This window comes from Periophthalmus magnuspinnatus, chromosome 17 (genome assembly GCF_009829125.3).
Source record: "Periophthalmus magnuspinnatus isolate fPerMag1 chromosome 17, fPerMag1.2.pri, whole genome shotgun sequence".
Taxonomy (NCBI): Eukaryota; Metazoa; Chordata; class Actinopteri; order Gobiiformes; family Gobiidae; genus Periophthalmus; species Periophthalmus magnuspinnatus.
Window position 1 is genome coordinate 27,383,272 of NC_047142.1, and position 25,738 is coordinate 27,409,009.

Genomic DNA, 25,738 nt, shown 5'->3' on the forward strand with positions numbered 1-25,738 from the left:
AGCTGTAAACTTGAAAACTACCACTTCATGACATCACAAGGTGGAACAGAGCATTTTGAGCTTTGGAGATGTAGATAGACTAATAATAAAGTGTTACTCATGTGTGAATGTGTGAATGAAACAAAACACAACACAACTCCAGGTCTGTTTTTGAGGAGGGAACAGCATTAGAATATGACTTAAAGCTGAAAAGAGTCAGTTTTGTGCGATATAGGACCTTTTTATTTACAATATAATGTGGCAATCTTTATTATAGGTGCAATGTGAAACTTTTCTACTAGGGGGTTCACTACCTGCTTCTTTCTGTAAAAATGCTATTTCTGTGCTTGGAATATTTCACAGTATGGTATTAAACATGTCCATTTTGCAGTTATTCAATTATATGCATTTGTACTGCTAAGAAAACATTATTCTAACTGACTGCCCTGTAATCTGGCTTGGTGCTTGTTTCCACGGTGATACGTTGAATGCCATACTAAAGGACATTCTACACAAAGCATCAGAATCTCAATAGAGGCAAACATATAACAGACTCTCTACCCGAAAAATTACATAGTACGCCTTTAAGTCAAACTCAGTTTTAAAGATGAATATTTTCCATTTGTGCTAAAGTGATAAAAGTGAAAAGTGACAGTTATTTTTGGTTGTTCATTTCGGTTGTTCGTTCTAAAATGTCTTATGTCGTACAGTAAAACTCCACAGAAAACTGTTGAGGGATATGGAGCTAAAATACTGCACTAATTACTATGCAGAAAAGTCCTTATTTGCATTTGAGTTTGCATTCACAGAGACCTAATGATCTCTATTCACTCTCCAGATGTTCATTATGGCAGACAGCTGTTTAAAGAACAGACAGAACACAAGCATTTACACACATAGAACACAAGCACTTACACACACAGAACACAAGCATTTACACACACAGGACACAAGCATTTACACACACAGGACACAAGCATTTACACACACAGGACACAAGCATTTACACACACAGGACACAAGCATTTACACACACAGGACACAAGCATTTACACACACAGGACACAAGCATTTACACACATAGAACACAAGCATTTACACACACAGGACACAACCATTTACACACACAGAACACAAGCATTTACACACACAGAGCACAAGCATTTACACACACAGGACACAACCATTTACACACACAGAACACAACCATTTACACACACAGAACACAACCATTTACACACACAGAACACAAGCATTTACACACATAGAACACAAGCATTTACACACACAGAACACAACCGTTTACACACACAGGACACAAGCATTTACACACATAGAACACAAGCATTTACACACACAGAACACAACCGTTTACACACACAGAACACAACCATTTACACATTCAGAACACACACACTAGAGGAACACACTATGTAACTTTTCTGGTGGTGGGTTCACAACTGCTTGTCTCCATGGAGATGTTATTGCTTAGCTCAGTGTTCCACATTAAATAAATGCTGATAGGCTAAGTTAGCAGCCAGATCTGTGGAGAGGTGATCTCGCTAATAAAGTATTTTCGGTGTATTTACTAGCAATAAAAGCACCAAGAAAAGTTAAAAAGTATGGCTTTAAACAATTGTCTGTGTTAAACAACTGTCTGTGCTCTGTTCTAATGTTATTTCCTCATCACAAACAGACCCGGAATTGTGTTTTGTTTCATTCACAAATGTGTAACACACAAACCCTGCTGATTTAGGCTGCAGGGTTCTTCTCTCAAACAGAAAACATTCTGTTCCACCTTGTGATGTCATCATGTGGTAATACAGGAAGTGCTTCACTGTGTTTTTAAACTCCACACACCTTCACTAGAATCATAATAAAGAGTTACTCAAACATGTGCAAATGAAACAAAACACAACTCCATGTTTGTTTTTGAGGAGAGAACATGGATTAAAGCTCAGTCAGTTTTGTGTAATACAAGACCTTTAAATAGTGGTGTGTGCTTGTTAACTACTTATCACTAGTTCATTTTTCTCAAAGGGGTTGCACTATGATCATGACAGCAATGGCTCTGTAAAATTAGCATAAAATAATGATAATAATACTAATAAAACTAAAGTAGCAGAGAAGTACACACGTACATGTACACACTGGCATTTGGGGACTCTGAAACAGTCCCACAGTCACCTCACATTCTCACACATCCCATTAGCTCCTGATTAGATTACACTTCACGTCTATGACCATTACAGATCATGATGGCCTTGGACTTAACAACATTTTCAACATTTTGGTTCTGGTCAATGGCTCCATAACAAGTAAAAAGCCATTTGGAGAGTGAATTATGAGAAAACAAATAGAGCACCAGAGACTCAAGATGAACAGTCGTCAAACTAAAGGGGGAGAGGGTCAGATAAATGTATTCACCAGTGCTTTAAATGTACACTATGGAACTTTTGTATGGCATTTTAAGTGTTATGATGCTTTGGCTCACTCCTGAAATCACAATTAATTATTTGAAACAATGAACTCTCTGCAGTCAGAATGAGCCTGTAGAGAGAGAGAGAGAGAGAGTGTGTGGGTGTGTGTGTGTGGGGGGGTGTGTATGTATGTATATATATATATATATATATATATATATATATATATATATATATACATATATACATATATACATATACATATACATACATACACACACACACACACACACACACACACTATATATAGTCTGGACAGAGGTGTTTCCAGCTCTGTGGTCTGAATCTAGATCCCCTAGACCTGTCAAAAGTTTGGATTCACCCTCTCATTCAATGTTTTTTCTCTTTATTTTTACTACTTTTATATACAGAAGACATCAAATGTATGAAGTAAGATATATGGAATTATGTAGTATAGACACAGACTGTATAAAGAAGTGAGTGATGTCACCCACAGCGTGCAGCTCCAGTCAAATGAAGCTCATTGAGGCTAGAGCAGTTATAGGGTAAATCTGGAGCTGAGTTCCAGATTTACAATTCTGGATGCGAGTACCATAGCAACCAAAGTGCCAATCCAGACTGAGGCGGTTGACGGTTTAGCAGGGAGCGAGTGCTTAACAATGCTGTCAATCAAACCTATTGCTAAAGTTAGTGGGAGTAACCTCGGAGAAAGAAGGTGCCTGATTTGTCTGTTATTAATGTTCATATTTTGAATCACGGACACAATAGTGAAATAAAAAGCCCAGGATCATGTAAAGCGGGTTAATACAAACATTTTAAGAGAAAAATGATGAGTATGACAACAGCAGTTACAGAGAGAGAGAGGACACAGTTTTTCAATAGAAAGTGAATTGGAGCTGGAGTCGGAAGCACGCCCATGATCACTTCCTGTTTGGAATACGGTGGCTAGCAGGTTAGCTATGTCGATTTATATATACAGTCAATGAGTAAAGAAAAAAGTTAAATAACTCAAAGCTAGATTTGATTATAATATTAAAATATATTTAGTAGTATATATCTTACTTCATGTATTTGATGTCTTCTGTGTGTACAGTGGTCCCTCACTATATTGCAGTTCACCTTTCATGGTCTTACTGTTCGCCGATGTTTTTAGTGCAATGTTGCATGCTTTTTTACAGTGTATGAACGTACATTGTGTTTTGTGTCCTGATTGACTAAGGGACTTGAGACCATTGTCAGTCTCCTCTGTGCCGTGTCTCCTGTACAGTACAGAATACATTAAGTCAAATTTACATAAATGTTCGATCCATGGAAAGAGATACTACAGCGGAGTGGCACCAGGATGAAGAGGTGCGGTTGGAGGAACTGTGAAATACACGTGAGTCACTATTAATCAATTAAACGAGAAATGTCAGAATACCTGCCTGAGAAAAGTGTACAAAGTGTGTGGTGAGGGGTTTTACAGCCTTAAAACATTGCAATTGTAAAAAATAAGCTTACTACTTTGTGGATTTCGCCTATTGCAGGTTAGAACGCAATCCCCACGATAAACAAGGGACCATTGTATATAAAATGTACAAAAGTAGTAAAAATAAAGAAAAAAAAACTTTGAATGAGAGGACATGTCCAAACTTTTGACTGGTCTGTAGAAGGGTCTGTGTGATCAGATGACAGGACCCAGGTTCCACTGAAATTGTAAAACTCTTAAAATTGCAGACCACATATGGCTCTTTTAAACCAGGTGAAACTGACACCAATTCATTTTGTGTCTTCCCCAACGTCTCCCAAATGTAATAACCTCCTCGTTCACAACATGCTATCTTTGCTCCTTTTGCTCCAGCGTTTTTCATGACTCACAGTTATAAAGGGAACCTGCCAACCCCAGCTAACGCTAGTCCAAGTGGTTTCTTTATGTGCGAGGTCACTGAACAGCGAGAGCATTCATAAAAGTCCCTATGATTGAATTAGAATGACATACGACAAGAGAGAGGTCTGAATAACGCATCACAAATGGGTCATTATGGCTGCATGAGGAATCGCGGCTAGCAAGACACTCGTTCTATTACTCTAATCTTAAAGTCCTCCGTGTGAAAAATGTGGCTCTGAATGGGTTTTTTTTTTTTTTCCATTTTGGACCATTTCACACAAGGCGGAGAATCACGGTGGTCGTATGCAGAAAATGTAGTCTGATGCAACCCAGGGATAGCATAAAAGCTAGTCTCATCACTGTACCACAGTTAGCATATAGTTAGTGCCTTGCAACATGCACAAATTGGGGCATTTTTGGATTTTGTTTTCATGATTTGCTTTGTATTTTTCCAGTTTTAGATGCAGAAACAGGTCTCTGTTTCAGTTTTAGATTAAATTAAAAAATAATTTCTATATTTTTTTTACTGGTGCCATTTTGACCATTTAGATACTGACTTATGCCTAGAATTTCACTATTGCAATAGTGTCTGTATAGCGCCCTCTACTGCGCTACTCCACTCTTAGCGTCACTGCTTCCTGTCCAGTTTTATCTCTATGAGGTTTTACCAAGTCACACTAAAATCAAACATGTTAAATCAACATGTTAAACACGACACAAAAAAAAAGAATACTTCACCAGAGACACTTGTGTGTTTAGAAAGAAACATGTTTGTGCCTCTATGCTAATGCTAATGCTAATTTTGAGGCAAAATAAATATTAAAACAACACCACAAACGGATGTATTCTACATTTTACATTTAAATTTTTATATTTTAATTTATTAGAATTTTAATAGGTTTATTATACGTTTTCTGAGTTGAATAAAATTGACTGTTAGCTTAAAGACACAGTGAGCTAGCTAGTGTGCTGCTATGCACAGAGCTTATTAATATTAATTGTTGGTTTCTAATTTTAAATATGTAAACAAAAGGAAAAAGGAGACATAGCTCTCGTTTTACTGGTCAATCTATGTGCCTACCCTCACCTATGGTCCTGGTCTAGTCCTGGTTTTAGTGCTGGTTTAGTCCTGGTCTAGTGGTGCAAATGAGTGTCCTCCACAGGGTGGCTGGACACTCCCTGGGTGAGGAGTGAAGAGTAGAGCTACTGCTCCTCCACATGGAGAGAAGCAGCTGAGGTCCACTGGGAGGAGGCCCGTGGAGGACCCAGGACACCCTGGAGGGACTATGTCCCTCAGCTGGCCTAGGAAACTCTGGGAGTCCCTGCTTAGACTGCTGCCCCCATGACCCGGATGCAGATAACCAGAGCAAGATGGATAAATGAGTCAAATGCCAAGCTGTGGAATAACAACATATCCACGGAGACGAGCGGGTGACACCCCCTGCCTGAAAAGTTATACTGTGCTCCTTTAAAACACAATTTAAAATGTAGCTACATTAAATGTGAAACTAGAATGAAAAGAAATTGATCTTAGATCAATTTTGATAAAGATTTAGTGTTATAATGTTTTGGACAATCATTTTGACAAGTATAACAAACTATTACAAAGGACAGTTAGCTAGAATTCGCAATATGATGCCTTACACCATTTCCGTTTCAAAATAAACCAGGTCCATGTGGGAATCTTTGGCGCTTTTACTGAGCAAGAACTTCACTTTTGGCTTTTGGCTTTCTCCTCTCTCCTCGTCAAACAGTGAGAATGTGCTGTTGCCTGTCCATCCATTTTAAATAAAACATTGATTTCTTTAGCCCCTCCTCACACGGCTGCCCGTCCTGGGGCGGCCCTAGCTTAATAATGCATGGGCTAGAACTTGTGTAACCAGCCTTGTAGGTCGAAACTGTTTTACCCCTTATTTCTTCTGTTACAATTTGAATAGCAATGCCAGTTTGATGAATTCTGCGCGGTTGGCTAGCTAGCTGTCAGGCCGGTAGCACTTACCTGGTCGTCTATAGGCATCACCAAAATCCCTCCAATTTTGAGCAGCACCTTCATGTAATTTTCATGGTCTTTTTGGACTCCGGCTCCACAGTAAATTCGATCGTACTGGTGGCTGTCTGTAGCGATTTCAAGGCAGTTCCCCACCACAAAGACAGGCTCACAAAACTCAAACCTAAAAGAAAAAAAAGACATAAAAAGAATAAGTAACCATATTGTATTGTTTTAAGCCTGTGACCTAAGCATTACTGTCTATTGATACTTTGCAGTGACATCACCACAGACTGTATGAAGAAGTGAGTGTGACGTCACCCACAGCGTTCAGCTCCAGTCAAATGAAGCTCATCGAGGCTAGCAGTCATAGGGGCCAATCTGGAGTATGGATGGGACAATAAACAATAATATCGTTTATCGTGATAAAAAGAGGTGACAGTAATCGTTTGAGGGACATTTTATATAATGTGATGATCACCAACGAAGATAATCATGGTTACATCACCAGAGGGGAGTCAATGGGGGGGGGCAAAGGGGTCTTTTGTCCGGGGACCCCAGAGTCTTAGGGGCCCAGAATTAGACCCTCTTCCTGTTAGTTTGTATTACACATTTGTTTAACAGCACAAATCAGCTCACCTGTTGTACTTTCTGGTCATATTGTATTAAAACAAAGCTCAGATTAAAGTTTAACAAAGCCTCAGACAGAGTAGAGCCAAAAGTTAGCATCACAACACCAGAAAATGTCGATGACGTCAGCTGCAGAGTAAATTGCTGTTGTAATCTGCATGCTAAGGTAACATATCCAGTACTCACTTGTCAAAACTGTCGCTATTCTTGATAAAATCCTCAAGTTTATCGCGAGCGTACTCCACCACGTCCCTGTGCAGTTCCACCCCATGGTTCACTCCAAAGGGCCCTGAACACAAAATGGAAGTAAAACAAAATGGAGGCATGTTTCAGACTGTTACTCTTGCCATTGTGAGTTTTTTTATTTTTTTTATTTATTTATTTATTTGTTTCAGACATTTCTGTCTTAAGTCCACAAAAGCAAATCAAAGTACACAAAGTCTGAAAAAGGAATAGGCAGAAGCCTAAGCTTATGACGCCTACACCTTTTGTACTAAACATAAAGAGCTGCTATGTTCAACAGTATGTACAATATGAACAAAAAAAAGAACAAGTAAGCAATTCAGCATTCAGCGTATGAGTTTATGATTTTCTTTTTGTACAAACTTTTAAAACGGCTCAAGGTTCTGCAGTCTTTAACATCGTCCTCTAACCTGTTCCAAACATTTACTCCAACAGTTGAAATGCAGTGCTGTTTTACATTTGTTCTGACACTTGGTTTTTTAAATACATCATGTCCTCTAAGATTATAAGCACAATCTCGATTTTTAAACAGATCTTGGATATGAAATGGTAACTGTTTATTCTTAATTTTATACATAAATTGTGCAGTTCTATAATCTACCAGGTCCTTGAATTTCATTGTATTTTTTTGGATAAAGAGTTCATTTGTATGAGCCCTATAGGGGGCTTTGTTCACAATTCGCATTGCTCGTTTTTGGACAATTGCAATTGGAATGATGTTTGTTTGGTATGTATTTCCCCACACCTCCACACAGTAGGTCATGTAGGGAAATATCAACGAAATATACAAAATGAACAATGTTTTTTCATTCAAACATTCTTTTACTTTGGATATAATTGCTAAAGATTTGCATAATTTTGTCTTTATGAATTGTATGTGGCTTTTCCAACTTAGGTTATTTTGGATTATTATTCCTAGAAATTTAATTTGATTTATTTGCTCTATTTCTGTATTATGAATAATAAGATTCCTGTTCACATTTATTCGGCGATTTGTAAATACTATGAATTTAGTTTTCTTTAGATTTAAAGTTAATTTGTTTGAGTCAAACCAGCTTTTCAGCAATTTTAGTTCTTTTTCTAGCTCCTCAATTACTGTTTCTAAATCATTGCCACAGTGTATTATATTTGTATCGTCAGCAAATAATATAAGATGCAAAGCTTTTGACACCAAACATATGTCATTAATATAAAGGATAAAGAGCAAGGGACTCAACACTGACCCCTGGGGGAGGCCACAGGTCACTGTTTGAAGCTCTGAATCCACTCCGTTTATATGGACATATTGTGATCTGTTTTCTATATAACTTTTGATCCAAGAGAAAGCCACACCCCTAATACCATATCTGTACAGTTTTCTGAGTAGGAGATCATGATTGACTGTATCAAATGCTTTAGTTAAATCTAGAAACACTCCAATGGCGTACTGTTTATTATCTATTGCATTAGATATGTTTTCGACTAGATCTATTAATGCCAAGGTAGTGGTTCTATTTGGTCTGAAGCCATATTGTTGTTCACATAGTATATTACGTTTTTCGAGGTAGTTAAATAATCTTTTATGGAATAATTTCTCCAGAATTTTAGCAAAATGAGACAATAGAGAAATAGGTCTATAGTTTGTAAGGTCGTGTTGATCGCCAGACTTGTAAATAGGGATAACCTTTGCTGTTTTCATTCCTTCTGGGAATACACCCGACTGCAAAGATAAATTAAAAATATGGGTGACTGGTTTAACTATATATTCAATAGTTTCTTTCAGCACACACATGTCCAGTCCATTCCAGTCTAATGAGTTTTTGTTCTTGCTTTGTTTGACAATTGTGCATATTTCACTTTCATCTGTACCTTGTAAGAATATTGTTTTATCCTGCTTAGCAATTCTACTGATTATATCATTCTCTTGGTTGGATTCCGGAATCTCTTTTGCCAATTTAGAACCAATGTTACTAAAGTAATTATTAAATTCATTTGCAATTTCCTTGGGCTGACTGAGGAGATGTCCGTCATTTGTCAAGATGTGAGTAGGAAAGTTAACATTCCGTTTGCCCTTTTTAATTAATTTATTTAAGACATTCCACGTATTTTTAATATCATTTTTGTTTTTTTCCAAAATTGAACAATAGTATTCTTTTTTCCTTAATCTCATAATACTTATTAATTTATTCTTGTATGTTTTATAGGAAACCTCTGCCTCATTTGTTCGTTTTTTTAAAAAGTCTTTATACAGTTTCTTTTTTTTCTTGCATGCTTTTTGAATACCTTTGGTCATCCAAGGCTTCCCAACAAATTTGTTAGAAGTCGCTTTACTAACTAAAGGACAATTTTTTTCATAAAGAGAGCAAAAGATTTTCAGAAAAACCTCATATGCTGTGTTTACATTATCTACATACACATTGTCCCAATTTTGCTCCATTAGATCACGTTTAAATTGACTGAATGTTTCGTGAGTTTTTTGTCTATATATTTTGACTGTTTTTATTTCATTATGCATTTTTGTGCCCTTCTTTATGACTGTAAATATTGGTAGATGATCTGATACATCATTTATTAGAAGCCCACTTGTTATTTCACTTTCTATGACGTTAGTGAATATATTGTCAATCAATGTTGCACTATTTCTTGTTATTCGAGTTGGTTTTGTTATCGACGGATATAAACACAAGCTATACATTGTATTTATGAATTCAGTAATTGCAGTTTGTTCTAAAGGATTTAATAAATCAATATTAAGATCTCCACAAACAAAAACAATTTTCTTGTTATTTAAACCCTCATATAGATCAGACAATTTTTCCCTAAATGTATCAATACATAAGCCCAGCTTTCTATATATACAACTTAATATAATGTTTTTGGATTTTTCAGTTTCAATTTCTACTGTAACACATTCCATAATTTTATCAATGACTAAGCACATATATTTCACTATCTTACTTTTCAAATTTTTATCAACATATAAAGCTACACCACCACCTTTTTGAAAAGTTCTACTTACAAAGAACATGTTATATCCTTCAATCTGAAACTGGGGACATTGATCCTCAAACAACCATGTCTCGGAAATTGCTATAGCAGAAAATTGTTTTTTTGTTTGTTTCAAGCAGTGTAGAATTTTTGAAAAATTTGCATTTAGGCTTCTACAGTTAAAATGTATAACAGATAATGAATCTTTTGTACTTATTTGCGACTCAAATTGGTCCTCTGTGTAATATTCACATGTGTTTTTTATTTTTGTATAAAAGTTATTCTCTGGATCGAGGTCATTCTGTATGTCTTGAGGTTTATACTCTGTATAGACAAATGATTTTAACTGAAAATGTTCATAGTTCAAATAATCTGAATCCATTCTTACTTTGTTAGTTGAATTAAGTCCATCTGGATGCATAATAAATCCAAATCCTTGTCATTGTCTCATCTTCTCATTTTAGTTTGTCCATTTCTAAATTGTATCATTTGTATTGTTCAAGCTCTTTGATATCCTTTATGACGATCACCCGGGCCTGTTCTGGGGGTCCATTCAGCTTGATCATAATTTTGCAGTTTCTCGTCCAGGTGTCTTGAATCTTCTTTTCTTTCTTTAACATTCTTGCTTGTCTTGCCATTTCAGCATTTCTTTTGGTAAGGTGTTCATTCACATAAACACCTGTACCTTTCAATTTTCTGGCATTCCTCAGCAACTCCATTTTGTTCTTTCGATTGGCAAAGCGAATGATAATGTTAGGCTTTTTATCATTTCTCTGCGGCAGTGTATGACAAGCCGCAATGTTCTTGCTGTCTATAGTGATATCCTTGCTTTCAAAGAACTTTATGACTTGATGTTCTAGAGGAGACAAGCCAGGACTTTGAATGGGAGTGAGCAGGTTACCTTCTCCTTTGTCCCCTGCTGCAGCCTGGGCATAGGAGCGTTGGATTTCAAGACCTGAAATCAAAAGATCCTCCATTCTAGAATATTGTTCCAAGTCCTCAATTCGTCGTTCTAAATGTTCAATTTTCTTGTCCTTTTCTTGTATCAGTGTCTTCAGTTGTTTAATTTCATCTGTTAGTTCCTTCAGGGTTGTTTGTTGTTTTGCCACTTTGGTTATTTCCTGGGACATAAAATCCAAAGATTTCTTTATGTCTTCAACATCTTCAGCCAGTTTTTTATTGGCCATTGTTGGTTGGAATGTTTGTTTTTGTTTTTTTGTTTTTTTTCTTTTTAGAGGCAGGCTTGGTTTGAGGCCTACTCTCTGATAGTTAATCCACTGGTTAAATCCAAGATATGTCACAGCAAGTTCAAAATGTTTGCACAATAAATGTACTTAGGTCTTCAAAACATTGTCCAGTCCTTCAGATGTAAAGGATGCTGACCTGTTGATTAGATATTTCTTGGATTGTGGAGCTGGTTAGTAGCAGCCCAGCAGCACGGCAGCCATCTTGTATTTTCAAGATTCAGAGTCTAAAAGTGACAAGACCGTTGTGTTCATGGTGATGGTTTCAGCCTTTGCTTTAGTGGCTCCCATCAAACATGAGCAGATACACAGATTTTTGTGGTGTATTATATGACCTCAGTACTCGAGTAGAATGTTTACCAAATACTTTTTTACTTTTACTCAAGTACTTAAGAGTCAGCACTTTTAACCAAAAAAGTAAAAAGTACAGAAGGGTCTCAAGACAGGGGGCACTCTAGGACAGTTTTACATTTGAATGTTGAATGGATGTTAGTTTAGTCCTGGTTTAGTCCTGGTTTAGTCCTGGCCTAGTCCTGGCCTAGTCCTGGCCTAGTCCTGGCCTAGTCCTGGCCTAGTCCTGGTCTAGTCCTGGTCTAGTCCTGGTCTAGTCCTGGTCTAGTCCTGGTTTAGTCCTGGTTTAGTTCTAGTTTATTCCTGGTTTTGTCCTGGTCTAGTCCTGGTCCAGTCCTGGTCCAGTCCTGGTCCAGTTCTGGTTTTGTCCTGGTTTTGTCCTGGTTTAGTCGCCACATTTGAAGCTTTATAAGACTGAGAATCTGTGTGAAATACTTTTACTTTTTACTCTTTAAGTACATTTTTAAACAGGTACTTTAAAACTTTCACATGAGTAGTTTTTTTAATGTGATACTTTTACTTTTACTTGAGTATTTTTTGCTCCGGTATCTGTACTTTTACTTGAGTAACGAAATGGAGTACTTCTTCCACCACTGTACAAAAATAAATTGAACAAATGAGAGAATGATTACTTCAGCTGCTCTTCCCTCCTCTGACTTCCTCTGCTCATAACCAAAACAGGACCGGGTTTATTTTAAATCTAAGAATTTGATGTAGAAAGGAAAGAAAAACTATCTTTAAACAAGAACTTAAAAAAAAAAGTTCTATAATAAATATTGCACTTCTGGAAAGAGACATTTGTTCCTCTGAGTCTGAGCTTCAGGCGACTCAGCAGCAACAGATGTGGAAGTGCGCCCCCTACCTGCCACTCACTTAATAAAACATGAATACAGCACTACACAACAGAAGGTTTCATGAAGATTTAAATGTACCTGAACCAGAGGGAGACTTATTTCACTTCCCTATCTCCATTTTAACTTCTCAAACAGAGGGATCTCATATGAACAAAGAGCTAACTGCAGAGAACGGTTCATAAACACTCGTCTGAACGGTATACGCTCGTCTGAACGGTATACGTTCGTCTGAACGATAAACGTTCGTCTGAACGATATGCGCTTGTGTGAATGATATACGCCTGTTTGAAGGATAAACGCTCATCTGAACAGTATACGCTTGTCTGAACAATATACACTCGTCTGAACCAGAAGATAGAACTTTTGAAAGATTACACATTTATTTTCATCAGATTTTTGCAGCAGACTTTGTTCTGATTATATTCCGAACTACTTTGAAAATATCTGACCTCATAATGTAAACATATCAGATTTACGTCTTGTACTGTGAGAAAGTAGAGTTTTAATGATTTTTTTCCCCAAACAAACGCACTGAACACCTTTCTAATCTTATTCTATTGTGCCGAGGCCTTAAATGTCTCATCCATCAAAGGCGTCTCAGTCAGGTCATTGTTTTATTAGGATTTAACTGGTTTATCTGGAGCGCAGCAGCAGGACAAGGCCTGGAGTGAGTGAGCTGGAGGCAGATACTCAACAGTGCCACCTGCCTCTCTCTTTCTCTGTGTACATAGCAGTTTTTGAGCAAAATCCTAAACTTTTTGCGAGCTTTTGACAGCACCTCGACTGGACTGATATATGGATAGGCTGATTTATTTGCACTTTTAGTGTACCAGCTATCGGCCTTAAAACTCCAGCACAAGCCGATATTTTATTTCGACCGACGAGAATCCACATGAAGCCTTATTTGAACACTATGAAGAGAAAATTGCACAAAACGTGACTGCACTGCTCTAATATATTTTGAAGTAAACCAGGGCTGTGGATGTGATTTAAATGATATAATTTAAGAGAAAAAAAAAAGCCTCACATATTGGCCCAGTCTATTTCAATACAACCACCTTTCAATGCCTTTAGTCTCACGTTAGCAAGGTTAGCAAAATGTTTAGCTCCCTGCCATATCTGTGCCATTGTTGCCATAGTGACCCCTGTAAATATCCAGGATACTTTGATATGTTTGATTGTATGTATATAGGGATGTGAGAGTCCTGGTTTCTCTGAGCCACTGACTGTATAAAGAAGTGGAGTCACCCACAGCGTTCAGCTCCAGTCAAATGAAGCTCATTGAGGCTAGCAGTTATAGGGGCTAATTTAGAGCAGAGAAGGCACCTGATTTGAAAGAAGGCACCTGATTTGTTATTAATATTTCTATCTTGATTTACAGACACAATACGGAAATAAAAAAGGGATCATGTAGAGCGGGTCAAAACGAACATTTTAAGGACAAAATGATGAGTCTGACAGCAGCAGTTATAGAGAGAGGGGACGTAGTTTTTCAATATAAAGTGAATTGGAGCCAGAGTCGATGGAGTAGAAAGTGCGCCCATGATCACTTCCTATTTAGAACGTGGCGGCTAGGTATGTCCATTTATATAAACAGTGTCTGCTGTGAGTGTATGTACACGTCATATCCAGAATACTGCCATAACCAGGACACTCATTCCTGCTGTGTGCTGTTTAATATGTACCTTATGTACTTGAAAGATCGATAGGGTTTATCACATAGATCCCACTCTTACTTATGACATACCGATTATAAGGCCAACCATTGTGCTCAAGTATCCCGTCCCACTTCCCAGGTTGAGGAAGGACAGTCCCGGCTGCAGTTTCAACGCTTCCATCACCTCTGAGTATATACAGGGGGCGGACAGGTGGATGTTCCCATGCTTCCACGCCAGATCTTTATAGGCACTGTCCCGGTACCCGTCCAGGTAGTAGTCTCCACGGTCGATGGCTCGGAACGCCTGCTCCACTCTCTCTGTGCGGATGTACTGGGCCTCTTTCAGGTTGTCTATGAGGTCATCGTTGTCCTCCCCGGCGCTCACGGCTCCTCCCATGTCCGCGGGTTGCTACGGCGACAAACAGGGATGACGGATGCCCCCTCAGAGTGTCATGGAGAGGAATGGAGGAGGAGGAGGCACTAAATGACCTGTGAAGAATGGGGAAAAACACAGAGTGACAATTTGCCCGGAAGCGGCAGCAACAGTGTCTGCTTCTATTTACGAGGCGCTGGGTGATGTATGCGGCCGGCACAGAACAGGCTGAGACGGGAGAGTCACGTAAGCAAATATGTAATGCAACAAGGACCAAATGGATACATTAAGAAGGTGAAATAGTCATGAGACCTGCAGAAGGAAAGATAAATGGGATAGAGACAATCTTAAAGGAGCTGTAAGTAAGATTTTGTCATAACCTTTCTGTGTCTCCTGATACGAGGTAGATGTTCACAGTGGTAAGAGCAATGTTGTTTATGTTATAATCTGGTGTTTTGGTTCTCAAGATGATTATTCAGTCAGAAAACAGAATGAGCCTCGTGTGAGACTTTCATTTGGGTTGCCAGTTTCAGTGCTCAAATGCAGTTGGTTCAAACAAGATCTGAGAATGAGTTGTCCATCTGCAGGTTAAGGCTCTGGCAGCACAGGTTCAGTTGTGACTAATTAAAATCAATCCTATTGTGCTTGTGTCTCTATGATTCTCATCTGTGACCCCTGTGGATCATTCTGTTATAATTTACACATTTTAAATCACAATATTCATCTAAAACCACTTAATAAAAGAAACAAGTCCGCTGACTTCCGCGTTAGAAAACTGAGGTGTCCAATGGGAGCTGACATCACTGCAAACGTCATCACAACAAAGCGCCACATGCTGTTGGTGCCCCCTATGGACAGCTGCACATCACACTAGAGCAGCACAATTTTTTTCATTTGTACCAAAATGACCACGCAATGCTGCTGAATCCTATGAGTATCACCGATAAAGAAAATAAAACTGAACAGTTTGAAGAACAGAGCAGATTTAATACAAAAAAATCGTACAGTTAAAATCACAATCACCAAAGTAGCAGCAGTAGTAGTAGTAGTAGCAATAGTAATAGTGATAGTAGTAGTAGATACTAGGACATAAAAATGTATGCCACAAGTTACAAAGTCTGTTAATCTGTGTGGTTTTAAAAGCTCATAAACCATTTAGGACAAAACGCTTATGAAAGATTTGCATAAATTAAAAAATAAATAAATAAACTTGTTGTGCTGTGTTAATCTTTAATCTGTGAAGACAAACGGCCATTTTGTATTTTTAAAAAGATCACATGAGATTATAAACCAAAGCTGTATTTGTGAAAGTGGGCTAAGAATTAGAATTACACTGGGAATTTACAGTAACAAGACAAAATGGCCAAATATGAACCAAATTGAATAGCCTATTACTTTTATTTATGTGTTATTACGCAAAACTGACTCTTGTGAGCTTTAATCCATGTTCTAATGTTGTTACCTCCTCAAAAACAGACCTAGAGTTGTGTTTTGTTTCATTCACACATATTGGAGTAACACTTTATTATTAGTCTGTCTACTTCTCCAAAGCTCAAAATGCTCTGTTCCACCTTGTGATGTCATGAAGTGGTAGTTTTCAAGTTAACAGCTCCTTTTACCTTGAGTTCAGTAGAGATTGGCATTTCCAGGGCTGAAATGTTCCAGATGATTCTAGTGAAGGTGTATGGAGTTTATAAACACAGTGGAGCACTTCCTGTATCACCACATGATGACATCACAAGGTGGAACTGAGTGTTTTCAGTTTGAGAAAAGAACTCATCCTAAATATGCAGGGTTTGTGTGAATGAAAGAAAACACAATTCCAGGTCTGTTTGTGATGAGGAAACGGCAATAGAACAGAGACAGCAGGTATGACATATGAGGTAATTCTGTAACTGTTACCTAGCAACCATAATGTAAACAAGGGCAAAAATACACCAATAATTGTCCCTGTGCTACTTCCTGTATTTCGTACTATGGTCACATTTTTATATATTGCTTTCCCACCTTCAAGAAACCGCTCACCCATTCACACACACATTCATACACCAGTGTACAGAGACACTGGGATGAGGGGGGTTAACCGTCTTGCCCAAGGACACAGCGACAGTATTCATCTTTGGCAGCTGGAATCGCACCGCCAACCTTCAGATCAACAGACATTCTACCAACTGAGATATCGTCATCCCTACTATAAATTTTTCCTCATTTGATTAGAAGTTACAATCTCAAGCCCCTTCTCTTCCTATTCGTTTATATTGCAGGGGGGCCCACGTGAGGTTTCTTGCCCCGAGCCCCCAAATTTCTGTGTACAGGCCTGTTTGAAATACTTTGGTGACAAAACATTCAAATCTGCATGTTACTAAAAACAGGTGTAGATTCCATAGAGACAAAACAGCCTCCTCAGCATCTTCACGTCTGACTCAGCGGCAGAAGATTCGATTCAGAGGTGACTTTGGAGAGAATCCGCTCGGGTGTTTTTCCATTGACTTTGACGTTGATCTACAAAGAACATATTGATTGGGTCATCGTTATGATTTGTACGTTGCGTCTCCAAACCTCTAGCTGCCCTTAAATTAATGCAAGGACTTTCTGCTGTCAGCTGGAACAAAAAGTGGAGAAAATGGGTCAGGAGAAGAGAAGAGAAGGTAGACTCCAGGCAAATTGCTTCGGGAACAGTTAGAATTTCACCATCTTCATCCAAAGCCTTGAAAACGGCTCATTACCCACAGAACTTCAGACCCAATCCAAAAAACAAGATGGTGCATCGTTTTTGGAAAGACATGGGACTTTCAAGGTGACTCTGCAGTTTAAATGCACTGGGCCTACATTCAAAGTGATCAAAATTAAATAACATCTCCATGGTGACAAGCAGGTGGCAGGCCCAATCAGCGGAAATGTTAAATAGTGCACTAAATGTCATAATGGTCACATTTTTGTATAACTTTTCCACACATTTCACACATTCATACACAGACGCTGGGGGAGAGGTGGGTTAAGTGTCTTGCTCAAGGACATAACAACAGTATTCATATGTGGGAGCTGGAATCGCACCGCCAAACACTCCAACTGAGCAACTATCACCTCCAATACCTCTTTCTTACTCTTAAAAGGACTGTACACTATTTTTGTCCAGTTCTGAAGTAAAATTGGTTTTGCCCCCGTGCAGATGTATTTCTAAAGGCAAAATGAGACCGCTGCATGCTGCCTACCTCTAATTATAAAGCATTTTACCCACAGTGAACCAGGAAGTAGGCTGTTGGCATGTCGTTACAGCAAAACTCTACACTAGCCTTTGAGTGTGTGTGAAAAGAGATTAATATTTAGGAAGCTACCATTACGGCAAGACGGCGTGAAAGAAGTTTAGATTTTACTGCTTAAACTGAACTAGTTCTGTTTTTCATGGTTTAAAGACAGTAAAAATGGCACAGCGTGATTTTCTTTGTGTGTTAGAGTGTCCAAAAAAAAAAACATTACACAAATCACCTTGTTCATAATCTTAATCTTAGGCTGTGTCTGCATGTCCATTCCCTTCCTACAGGAGGCACTGTTTAAGGGTCAGGCCATTTTTAGTGCTGTTCGAATGTCCAGTTGGTGAAAAAGTAGTGCACTCAACACAATGCACCTTGAAAAGTTGAGGTCATCAGTGGTCACTAGAGAGGTCAGTATGTCCACTGGTGTTTTTACGACTCTCCCAATGCATTGTGGTCTAGAGACAGGTCTTTAACGCGACATGACTGTATGAAGCAGACAGAAGCTCTGGTTTATCTCACTGTGGATCCTGATTATGAATAAAACACTCAAATAAACTGTTATGGTGTAAAACTGCTAGTGTTAGCCCCTTTAGCTTGCTGTGCTAAAAGAGTCTGATAATTAGTGCAGATCTGTGGAGTGAATGAGGGATCAAAGGTCAGGGAGTAAGTGGGACATGCGGATACAGTGTTGTTATTATTATTATTATTATTATTATTATATTTAAAAAAAAAAAAAAAAAAAACACTTTAAAGGAGATGTCAAGCTAGGTCAGGGAGTATTTCAAACACATACGTTCCCATATGTCACGCTATGTTTGGGTCTGACCCGGGGCGGGTATCATTCCCTGGAAGTCCGTTACGACACCGCGCAGTTACGACACCCCCCTCCCAGGACCAGGTCTAAAATAAGACCCTGGTACAGTTGTGAGTCCTGTCCTCGGCTTGAACTCGGCATAACTACAGCTCGGCTCCCTACAGGGTCAAACAAGACATTTCCTAAACGAGTAACACATCCCTTTGACACCAAAACAACCAGACGTAAACAAAATGGAGGTCGATCTGTAAAGTTGGATATTTCAGGCTAACATGGCCACTGCACAGTGAAAATAAACACTAAACACTTACCAACAGTGTTTACAGACTGGACTACTGCTCAGTACTGACACTACAACTGTCTTCCTGAATTCAAAACAGCCGCGATTCCCTAAAACCTGTAATTAATAAAGAACGAGTATGGAAATATTCTGTCTAAAAGCTCCGGATGTGTTGGCAAATGCAAATGTTGTATGCAGAGCCGCACAGACACCTGCACAGAATACATTACCGGCCTTGTTTACACTGGAGGAGGCTTTATAGGAGACAACACAACCTCAGGACGTGCAGCCGGGTTCACTATGATGCAAACGGAGCAACTACTGCTTATTTTTTTATGAAACGCAACAAACAGGTGAACAGAGGAGGTGGGGCTCGGGATTAAGTCTAGAACAGAAAAAAAAAATCATCTCTTTACTTTAAAGGGCCCATTTCTGTTCTGTTCTACTGTTGTTTCCTCATCACAAACAGACCTGGAGTTGTGTTTTGTTTCATTCACACATGTTTAACACACAAATTCTGCGTGTGTTAATTTAGGGTAATATAAGACCTTTTTAAAAGCATAATATAGGACCTTTAAATTAAACTTTTACTGATTCATTTCAGTCTCCACATCATAATGACATTCACATGATCAAATTAAAGGGCTTGCCCCAATTTGTTTCCATGTATTTGAGAAAAATGTGTCTTGTCTCAGTACACATACTGCATAAGCAACTCTAGAGGTCCAAATTAGCCTGTGTATTTATAAACTTTGCTCTAGCCTGAAATTTTGGCAGTATTATTGTGACAACACTACCCTGGTCATTAGCTAGTGCCTACAACGCTATCAAACCTGTTGCTAATGCTAGCAGCAGCGACCTCGGGGAAAGAAGGCACCTGATTTGTCTCTTATTAATGTTCATATCTTGATTTATAGACACAATGAAATAAAAACCCCAGGATCGTGTAGAGCGGGTTAATACGAACATTTAAGACCAAAATGACGAGTCTGACGGCAGCAGTTACAGAGAGAGGACACAGTTTTTCAATAGAAAGTGAAGCATGCTCATGATCACTTCCTATTTGGAACATGGCGGCTAACAGGTTAGCTATGTCCATTTATACATACAGTCTACATTTTGGTCAGAGGTCACTCATTTGAATATTTCATCCTGGCTCTTTTCCTGATTCATGTCCAACCACATTGAAAAGTCTATGTTAGATCAGTCATGATTTTATTACATTTGAAAGTTCACGGGAATTTTATGTCGCTATTAGCCACAACAAGAACTCCCTCAGACATGACCAGATATGACCCAAGCCCCAGAGCCTCATCAGCTCTGGGCAAATACATTCATTACAATCTAATTTGCATAATCTCATTGATTCTGCATTCACCCGTCATGGATCGCACTCTCCTCTGTGACCCTGTGACCTCCACCTCACACAGGCACAGACACACAGATACATACACACATACAGACACACACACACACAGAGCTAACACAGAATAATACCCTCTCATGCACAGATGCACAGAGCACCAGCATGTGTGTGTTTCATTAGTCAGAGCACTAGCGTAGCATCATTAGTCTGATTCGTGCTCCTTCTGTATTTTAAACATTTTGACCCATTGATCTGGTGTTACTGCTTCTATTAAAATGACTTTGGTGGGTCACAAAGCCTCCAGATCATGATGATGTCTATTCAATATAACATTTATACAACAGTATTAGATTATTTACAGAGAGGTGTGCTTGTATAGAGGATTTTCTACACTGGGAAAAAACAAGAAGCCAAAATGCTGTTATAATGTGACTGAAACTTGAATATTGTGTTTAATCTGTAAAACAAAAGGAAAAAAAAAAAGCAGTTCCAACTCAAACCACTAGATGGAGTCAAGAGACCTTCACTGAGTAAGATCCATATATCAAAGGTATTGCAGCATTAGAGGCATTTATGGCATCAGACTTAAATTCGAGTAGGATTTCAGACATAGATTTGCTGTTATGTGGGGTAATGTTTTTCTCTATAGAATTTGGACACGCAACAACTTACTCTTAGAAATTAAATGTATTTTTAAAGTATTTGGCCAATATAAATCGCATGTTATATGGGGAGGGAATGTTAATATGTATTTTTTCTCTATCAGGTTTATAAAGTTACTTGATTCTAACTAATACACTACCGGTCAAAACTCTGGACACACCCTCTAACTCAATGTCATGTAGCAAAGAAAAAAAGTGTATTTCTTTGCTATATAATTCCATATATTTTGTTTCATATATTTAATGTGTTATGTATGTATATAAAATGTATAAAGTAGTAAAAATAATAATCTCTACTTAAAAGAATCAAGAACTGGGTCAGAGAAATACTGACCACACCATCCACTTTGAACACGTCTAAACTTTTCCTGTTTCGATTCTTTGGGTGCACAACTCCCTCTTCTGGTGACTTTTCTGACTGCATATGACATCATTTTAACTTCTGTGTTTTTGAAGATGCATTTTAGAAGTAGGCCACCGTTCTTTTCAGACAAATATTATTGGCGTCCTTCTGGGACTGGCCCCGCGGGGTTGTTTTAAACTCACAACCTCAGCACAAAAGCCCAGTGACTAAAATCTTATATAATGCACAGTTTGCAAACCCTGAGGCCACTTCAGAATCTTGTGATCCGCTCAAACTTTTCCAGCTTGATTTTTGGCAGTACCACCAGCACACATTTCAAATAAGAGGTAAATACTTCGAGTGGTGACAGCTCAAGCATATGCCGTAGCAGTCAGCGCTCTGTGGGTGTAGTTTACACCATAAAATGCTCCTCTCAAACTGGTTTTGACTTTAAAATGGAGAGCAATAGGTTTCTTAAATCAGTCCTATTGTGCTTGTGTCTCTATGGTTCTCATCTCTGACTCTGTGTATCATTATGTTATAATTTACACATTTAAAATCACAATATTCATCTAAAATTACTTAATAAAAGAAACAAGTTTGCTGACTTCCACGTTAGAAAACTGGTGTGTCCAGTGGGAGCTGACGTCGTCGTAAACGTCATCACAACAAAGCGCCGCATGCTGTCGGCACCCCCTGTGGACAGCTGTAAGTCACACTAGATAGCTGAATCCTACGAGTATCACCGATAAGTGAGAGTACGTTGCAGTGGCTGTGTACGAACATCGCAGTGAGCACGTATGAACGTCGCAGTGGGCGTGTACGAACGTTGCAGCAGGTACGTCGCAGCGGCCGAGTACGTCACAATGGGCACGTACGTACATCACAATGGGCGCGTGCTTCACAGTGGGTGTGTACGTCACAGTGGGTGTGTACATCACAGTGGGCGTATCACAGTGGCATTGTCACAGTGGGCGTGTCACAGTGGACGTTTACTGATGGAGGTTAAACGGGGGTAGATCAACAAAATGGTGTCTTGAAAATAGTGGATTAAAGATTACTCAAACATGAATCACTCCAAATACAACTTCAGAAGCTCAATGAGAAGAAACGAGTAGAACATGGATAAACATCTGAAGAGGACAGTTTGAAATACACGCCTGGTTTAATAAATCTTTCAGTTTGAGCTCTCGATATTATTCTGCTCCTATGAAACAAGAATCAACATGTTTTTATCCATGCGTCATTTGGCCAAAGTTGAAGCTGACTGAAAACCTGTAAACCCTGGAGTGATTCTAAAGGTAGTACTGTGTCTTTATATCTGCTACTGATTTAAAGCCTCTTCTACAGTCACACCTTAACCAGGGGCTCCCATCAGCTACAGGAGACACTGAGGGCCACAGCAGAATCAGGAAACCATATTAGTCTGCTTTCTGAGTGAATAACATTACACAAACATTACAACTGCTCAACAACATTTAAAGGTCCATGTGGCACGATTCTCTGATCTGTTCTAATGTTGTTTCCTCATCACAAACAGACCTGGAGTTGTGTTTTGTTTCATTCACACATGTTTAACACACAAACCCTGCACATTTAGACTGAGTTCTTCTTTCAGAACAATCTGTTGCTATGTTCCACCTTGTGATGTCATCATGTGGTAATACAGGAAGTGCTCCACTGTGTTTTTAAACTCCATAAAACTTCACTAGAATCATCTGGAACATTTCAGCCCTGGAAATGTCAATCTCTGCTGAACTAAAGGTAAAAGCTGTTAACAAGGTGAAACAAAGCATTTTGAGCTTTGGAGATGCAGACAGACTAATAATAAAGGGTTACTCAAACATGTGTGAATGAAACAAAACACAACTCCAGGTGTGCATTTGAGGAGGAAACAGCATTAGAACATGACTTAAAGCTCACCAGAGTCAGATTTGTGTAATATAGGACCTTTATTTTCCACATTTTTAAACTTCTTACATCTGATCTTTAAATACTATTGGCTGTTAGGTTCATTTTGCTGTCCGTTTTGCATTTGTTAAGGATTCAAAAAGTGAAAACATATACACTTTTTTTTTTTTTTTTTAAAGGCCTAACTAAAAGTACTATAATGCAGCGATGGAAGAAGTTGACCTACTCAGTTTTGATACTGAAGTAAAAGTATAGATACCGGAGCCAAAAAATACTTAACTAAAAGTAAAAGTATCACTTGAAAAATATACTTATATATAGTAAGTATATTAGTATAGTAAAAGTATTAAAGTACCTGTTAAAAAATTTACTTAAAGAGTAAAAAGTAAAAGTATTTCACACAGATTATGAGTCTAATAAAACTTCAAATGTGGTGATTTTGATAAAGATTTGAGCTGAATTTTGTTCAACAGAAAAAACTGAATCAATCATTTTTTTCTGTTTTTTATTTGTATATTTTTGCTTTGTTCAAATTCTGAACGTATTAAAAATAAACCCTCAGCCTTTTCAGCAGGTCTCACACAATACTAAAAAATACTTTTACTTTTCAGTCCAGTTCAAATATGTCGTGGAGTAGAAAGTACAGATACTGCTCTCAAATGTACTCAAGTAAATGTAAAAAGTATATAGTAAATAAAGTACAAAACCTAAGACACGACAGTACTTTATTACGTTTACTTCGTCCATTTCACCGCTTCTATATGCATAAGTAATAGCTATTGCTGCTTGGTGTAATCTCTTGTAGAACAGGTTGTCCTTACATAACACGTGCACTTTAAATGTGTTGTTACTCGAAAACAACAACAAACCCAAACTTGGTTCTCAGGGGCCAAAAACATCTGGCTCCTTCTGTGATAAATGAGCGCACGTTTTGTTTACATCGCACGTCGCTCTCAGACTTGCTGTAGGCTGCTCTCTGTTGCAAAACATATACTTTTTGGTGTTTTTGAAAAAAATAATATTGCAGCAAAAATAAATGTCACATTTATCCTTTATACAAATTGTTTAAATTATTGCACAAACCCAAAAGCCTTGACAACAAAATCTCTATGTACAGAATTTTAAATATAAAATGGAATATTGTATTTATTTTTTTGTACTTTTTTGTAATACATAATGAGCGGTTAATGTGAATGTAAAAGCTGAAGCCTCTTGCAGTGTTGTTGTTTATATCATTGTGCTTTTGAATTAATAAAAAAAATAAATAAATAAAAAAATAAAAAAAAAAGGCTTCTCTCTGTGAAAAAACAAAAAAGGCTTCTCTGTATAAAAAAAAGTAGAAAAAACAAAAAAAGCCTCTGTTACGCAGCACTTGTCACAAATGTCCCTCAGCTCGCGCGACTGACACCTGCTGCAGCCAATCAGAGTGCGGCATAGTCACGTGGTGCAGTTGCCACACAGACGGCGCGCTCTCAGCCAATCAGAGCGCGGAACACTTTCTTCCCTGCGTGTGTGGCGAGGGCAGCAAAACAACAACAGCATTTTCACTAAATGTTTCCAAGCGTTATTAATCACAGATATTTCCGAACCTCGCGGGTCCGTGTGGGGGACAGGTCCGCGGGTTGTGTGTGTGTCTCCCCCGGGGCTGACAGCTCCAGAGCGGGTGTCTGGTGCCAGCTTTCTCCCCTCTTCTTCCTACATTTGGCCACAGTCTCTGCAGTATGATTAACCTCAATCTTTTACGTGACCAGCTAAACCGGTTTGCCAAAAGGTACAAAGGCACTGTTATGTCGCGTTATGCAGGGGATGAGAGGGACATACATGGGAAAAATAAACATAATTATGTAATGAAAGCGAGTTTGCAGCGTGCCTTTACCAAAACTTCCTCGAGTTCTTTTGTTCAGCGCACGCCATCATAAAACAGCAGCGCGACACGGTGGAATATGTGCAAACTTTGGAAAAACGGTGTCAATGCGCGAATCACACATAAAAATAAGTTTAATACAAAGGCTGGATGTGGCGAACAGCGCGCTTTTGTTGTGCATCTTAGCCCGTGTTAGCTTGTGCGGGCCTGAGTGCGCCATCACCAAAACAATGGTGAGATAAGACTGCTCCAACACAGAGCGCACGGAGCTACTCGGAACTACTGAGGAAAACACCATTAATAATGTTTATGATGGTAGCGAGGGATAGGATGGAGGTAAAAACAGATGTAATACTCACAATACCGTGTCGCATTCGCGGGACGCACACCAGGACGCACACCAGGACGCAGCGCCAAAGCACAAAGACTCTGAGGCGTCCACGACCTGCAGAGAGCCAGAAGTGTGTCAGTGGATCACGGGGCTATCTCCCGGGTCTGGATGGTCAAGGTGCGGGTCCAGCGGGCTCTGGCGCGGTGTGCTGGAGCTGAGGACACTGAGGAACAGCTGAGGAGAGGATGTAAACAGACGTCACGTGGTGTGGAGACGTCGATACAGGGAAGAGGTTCTGTTGATCAAATGGCTCTGCTCCT

General features: G+C 38.8%; 1 protein-coding gene across 1 annotated transcript in view; it reads right to left on the bottom strand.

Annotated features, from left to right (window-relative positions):
* pcmtd1 (protein-L-isoaspartate (D-aspartate) O-methyltransferase domain containing 1) overlaps positions 1 to 25,738 on the bottom strand; it is a 33,472-nt gene extending 7,734 nt beyond the window's left edge. Inside the window, exons 1-4 of the mRNA XM_033982615.2 lie at positions 25,447 to 25,738; positions 14,311 to 14,709; positions 7,091 to 7,193; positions 6,287 to 6,458 (exon numbers count right to left, since the gene is read on the bottom strand). Coding sequence (XP_033838506.1) covers positions 6,287 to 6,458; positions 7,091 to 7,193; positions 14,311 to 14,617 — 582 coding nt within the window. The 5' untranslated portion in view covers positions 14,618 to 14,709; positions 25,447 to 25,738. The remainder of the gene's footprint in view (positions 1 to 6,286; positions 6,459 to 7,090; positions 7,194 to 14,310; positions 14,710 to 25,446) is intronic.